This window comes from Notothenia coriiceps, unplaced genomic scaffold (assembly GCF_000735185.1).
Source record: "Notothenia coriiceps isolate Sejong01 unplaced genomic scaffold, NC01 NC01_scaffold00030183, whole genome shotgun sequence".
Classification (NCBI taxonomy): Eukaryota; Metazoa; Chordata; class Actinopteri; order Perciformes; family Nototheniidae; genus Notothenia; species Notothenia coriiceps.
This window is the reverse complement of record NW_011362884.1, coordinates 35,418-40,213: the sequence shown is the minus strand read 5'-3', so window position 1 is coordinate 40,213 and position 4,796 is coordinate 35,418. Positions and strand designations below refer to the sequence as shown.

The following is a 4,796-nucleotide window of genomic DNA, read 5'->3' as shown; positions in this document are numbered from 1 at the left end:
CACCTCTTTTTATGTGTTCAAAAATGGCATTGTGAAATCAAGCCTCTCTTTCTCTGTGTTGCCTAATAACTTTTTCTGACGATCATAACACATTTCTTGAATAAACAAATCAACAGCTTAAATACAAACCATACTTGCTGAATGGCACAAGATAGAACTGAAGTCGAACAGAGCGGGTTAGCTGCTGACCTTTTGAAATATATAAAGCTTTCTGTTCATACAGGTACAAATAATGACCTCTCCCCCACCCCCATGGGTTACAAACTGCCAGAAGAAAAATAAGAGAAACATACACAGTACCTACGGAAATATCAACAATCGAAAAGTCCTCACAGAGGATTTTTTTTTCTATCATCTCTCTAAAAATATATATATATCGTTTCTATCAAGATAGCAAGGCACGACGTGAGCCAATCACAAGTCCAGCTGTTCTACTCTTCAAGTGTCTGATTCAGGGAGCCCCCCTCCCCAAATTCAAAGTGTTTTTGGGGGGGTTTCATGGTCTGGTGAGCTGGGTGTAGACGGGTGCTGGGTCCCAGTGCTGGGGGCCGGTCTGAGGGACGGACGGCACCCCCGCGTTATCAGCGATGGGTGTGTACATTGGCCTCTGACTGCTGCTACTCATATAGCTGAAAGTCGAGTACAGACCCGAGCTTTGTCCCGCCCCCGCGTGGCTGTAGTAAGAAGCTGTTCCTGCCCCCCCTTGGTGCTCGGAGTAGTCGTACTGCTGCGCCCTGGAGGAGGTGTAGGTGGAGGCAGGGGGGCTGTAGTGCTGCAGGTTGAAGGGGCTGAAGGCGGCGTGTTGCGGGGAGCTCTGCTGCTCCGTGTAGTGACTCGGACTCAGCTGCTCCGTCTTGATTTGGGTCCTCTCGGAGGAACTGACGGCGGCCAGAGAGTGCTGGGTTTGGGTTTGGGTTTTTGCCAGCCATGCTGTATTCTGAGGGCTCCCTGGACCCCCTCCTCCTCCTCCTCCTCCACTGATGCTGTAGCTGCCGGTGTACGTGATTGGCGTGACGCTGCCGGGGATGGCGGGGTGTCCGTTGGGGGGCAGGTACTGGTCGAACTCGTTGACGTCGAAGGTCTCGATGTGGGAGATGACGTCGCTGCTCAGCTCGCCGATGTCCACGTCGCGGAAGTCGATGTTGAGCTGGCGTCCGTCTGAGAGAGAGCGGAGACCCCCCTCACGCTTTAGGTCCATCTTGACGGAGCTGATGTCAGTCTTTGGGGTGGTGGGGGGGGTGGGAGGCCCCTGGGAACCTGAGAGTGAAACAATATGAGACAGATTAGACTCTGCTTTCAGATTAGATCAGGCTCTCTGTGTTAATTTTGTGTAATCCAATAGGGTTTGATTTTTATCAACTTTTCAAAATAAGTAATAAGTATAAATAAGTATAAGGAAGAAAATGGAGCATTAAATATATAATAAAAGGTTTTTAGTAGCATTTTAGATTTTCTTTCTTGTTTCTTTTAATTTAGATTTTTTACACTTTTCTCCTATTTGCACGAAGTTTGCACTACAATCCCTTGTAGTGCAAACCTCCTGGGCTATTTACACCAGATTCTGATTCTGGAAATGTCTGCCTACTGAGAGCCATCTGTTCTCTGAGCTCACCTGAGAGTTCCCCCGGAGAGTGCACCTCTCCCATGCTGGAGGCCGGAGAGTCTACCTGCTGCAGGGCTTTGAAGATAGCGGTGGGAGAGATGTGTGTCTGCTCGCTGCCGTCCTCCGCGTCGCTCTGCCCGTTCTTCACAGACTTCCTCCGCCGGGGCTGGTACTTGTAGTCCGGGTGATCCTTCTTGTGCTGCACGCGGAGCCGCTCAGCCTCCTCCACAAACGGCCGCTTCTCTCCTTCATTGAGAAGTCTGCGAGGAAAAGGGACCATTAATTAACCGAGAGTCACTTTAAATGATTTCCCCAAACAAAAAAATACCATGTAAACTATTTAATTTAGCATTACATAGAAGACAAACAGTAAATGTACAAAATAGAAACCAGGCCAAACTAGATAAAAATCACATTACTTCTTAAATGTGTGCAGAAATCGGTGTTTAAAAACCGAAAAGCATCACATTGACACTCACCTCCAGAGTTTCCCCAGAGTTTTGCTGAGCTCCGCGTTATGCAGGTGAGGATATTGATCCGCGAGCTTCCTGCGGGCAGCCTGAGCCCAAACCATGAAGGCGTTCATGGGTCTCTTCACGTGAGGCTTGTTCTTAGAAGATCCGTTTACGCGCACGGGCATGGGCACGAGGGTCCAGTCGTAGCCCTTGAGCACCTGGGACACAGCGTCGCGGATGCAAGCGGGAAACTTATCGTCCTCCTCCTTCTTGAAGTCTGCGTCCACACCGAGCAGCCCGTTCTCTGAGGGGCGCGTGTTCTCGGTGTCTGAGCTCGAGCCCGAGGGGCACGGGGAGCCCGCGGAGTCCTCGGACATGCTCGGGCTGGGGGCGTCAGAGAGACACTTGTCTTGTTCCTCCGTCATCTTAAGGTAAGGGTCGAGGAGATTCATACGAAAAGCGGTGTGGTGCCAAAATACGCGTGAAACGGAGGAGTTCTTTCTGATGCCTTACGCAAGGAAAAGTCTTTAAATTAGACTTTACCTTGCCAAAATGACCAGAGTCTATCAGCTGAGATAAGTGCACAAAACAATCTATTTTGCTCCCGTGCGTAAAACCGATTTGGATTGTCTTTACGCACACGTTTCTGTCAGACTCCTGGGAAGAGTGCGTTTTCTGCAAGTGGGTCCGAGGAAGCAAAAACAAGCCAGCAGGTTGAAAGTCTGCCTTCAACTGTGCAGGATGAAACGGTAAAGTGTTCCTCTCAGTCTCCAAGTAGAATCCCCAGAACGCGCGAGTGCTTTGAACTGCACACTGTTCGCCTTCAGCTTTTATAAGAGCACGAGCATGCTGCACAGGAAAGCCCGAATCTGATTGGACGACAGCCTGTGACGTGAAGGAATTTGATCCCAGTTTTTCCCTCTGCTAACCAGCACCACACACACACACACACACACACACACACACACACACACACACACACACACACACACACACACACACACACACCGAACTTTCTCTTAAAACACACATACAGACACACCGTTTCTCCTAAAATACACACACACACGCTGCCCACAAGACATATATGTGCTGCTTAATTCCACTGGATTTTCCTATAGATATTTACAAGGCTATAAGGGGAAAGATACATTTAAATAGACTTATGGAATATAATTAGTATTAGTTATATGCTAAAAGTGACATACAACAACATACAAGGAGGAATTAATTGCGAAATATTGATGAAGGTTATAGAAAAAACCTGTAAAAAAGAAAGATTATCAGTTTAAAAATAGTTATTCATGACATTTAGCATCATTATCTTCAATACACACTTTCAATTTTCTACTTTTAAAAACATTTTCTGGTGTTTGAAAGTGTCCTTCTCTTCACTTTGTCCATAATCACAGTTACAGCATGTGGTCAATAGGGGGAGACAGCAGTCTAGGAACACACTCCCTTTCTGAAAGCAGCAGAAGGAGGGAGGAGGGGAAGAGGGTGACTCTAGGAGGGAGGAGGGGAGGGAAGGAGGGAGTTGGAGCTCCTTTGGGCTGCTGCTGTGCCGGAGTTGCTGTCAAACATCAGCTCCTGATTTGTATCTTATTCCCAACAACAGAGCAATGATCCGCTGAATGGTGAATACTGTTCACTTTGCTGACTGCTCAACTTCCACACTTTTTTACCAAATGTTCCTCATAAAGTCAAGAAATGTTTTTTAAGAGCTGTGTTTCACATCGTTTTAACTTTATTTCCTTTCTGGATTTATAGAGATATGAATCCTAACTTTTTCTATACACTACTAGTTTTGTAAAAGCGCTGGTGACTTTAAGTATCAGATCAACTGACGTGACTACAGGAAGCATTGAGATCCTTTACGTGCATACAAGTAGCAATACACCCATGTCAAAAATACTTAATTACGACCTGCTTTCACAATGTTAAAGAAAAATACAGAATGACAATCGGTGAAATATAAAAACAGCTCTTACTATGCATAAAAAAACGAGTTATATTACAATGCATTAATATATCTGCATCAATCCGTCAGGAACGTGTTAATGTTGCAGCTGCTCAAAGCACGGTTCATTTGAACTTCTTTATTTACTGCTGAGGAGCTTCATCTATAATAGTACAGCATATGATTTGCTTTGAATGGAAACATAATGCCTGCAATTGCCTTTAATAGGAGACCCTGGTTATTTGAGTAACACATCTTTAACTTTGGGTGGATTTAGGGGAAGTTGAAAGGTGCAAAAAGACAAAGTATAGTCAAATAAACACCTGGATGTTCATTTTGGATTTGTTATGTTGGAAGAAAAACACGTTATGGAAGCAACATAGCCAAAGTGTGTGCCCTTATTGTCCCGTCAGAACTGTTGAATGCATGTAGTGGATGAAAACCAACCTTATCCCCTTCAGAAATGCATTTGAGACACAAAGTTGCAGAAATCAAGGTCCAATACAAGTAGCTCAAAAGTGTACTTAAGCACGTACATGCACTGTTACATACTGACACCTCTTTTTATGTGAATCACACACACACACACACACACACACACACACACACACACACACACACACACACACACACACACACACACACACACACACACACACACACACACACACACACACACACACACACTGCCTTTGTCCTCTCAGTTCACCGAACGTTGCCACTCTCCAATCAGAGAGTAATAATCCGTGCTGTGCTCTGGTCACTGAAAGTACCCCCC

The 4,796-nt window shown here is 45.9% G+C and overlaps 1 protein-coding gene across 1 annotated transcript; it reads right to left on the bottom strand.

Annotated features, from left to right (window-relative positions):
- Positions 1-8: 8 nt before the first annotated feature.
- On the bottom strand, positions 9-2,849 carry LOC104959267 (transcription factor Sox-9-A-like). Its single transcript, XM_010787135.1, has 3 exons — positions 2,083-2,849; positions 1,613-1,863; positions 9-1,257 (listed from the first exon to the last, which is right to left on the bottom strand). Exons 1-3 carry the CDS (start codon positions 2,508-2,510, stop codon positions 497-499), a joined length of 1,440 nt encoding a protein of 479 aa, XP_010785437.1. The 5' UTR covers positions 2,511-2,849; the 3' UTR covers positions 9-496.
- Between the last annotated feature and the right edge of the window lie 1,947 nt (positions 2,850-4,796).

Coding starts and splice junctions, on each gene's coding strand:
- LOC104959267 (XM_010787135.1), bottom strand. CDS start 2,510: ATGAATCTCCTCGACCCTTACCTTAAGATGACGGAGGAACAAGACAAG. Junction 1,864..2,082: donor ACTCTGGGGAAACTCTGGAG/GTGAGTGTCAAT, acceptor TTTTCCTCGCAG/ACTTCTCAATGAAGGAGAGA. Junction 1,258..1,612: donor CTCTCCGGGGGAACTCTCAG/GTGAGCTCAGAG, acceptor TTTCACTCTCAG/GTTCCCAGGGGCCTCCCACC.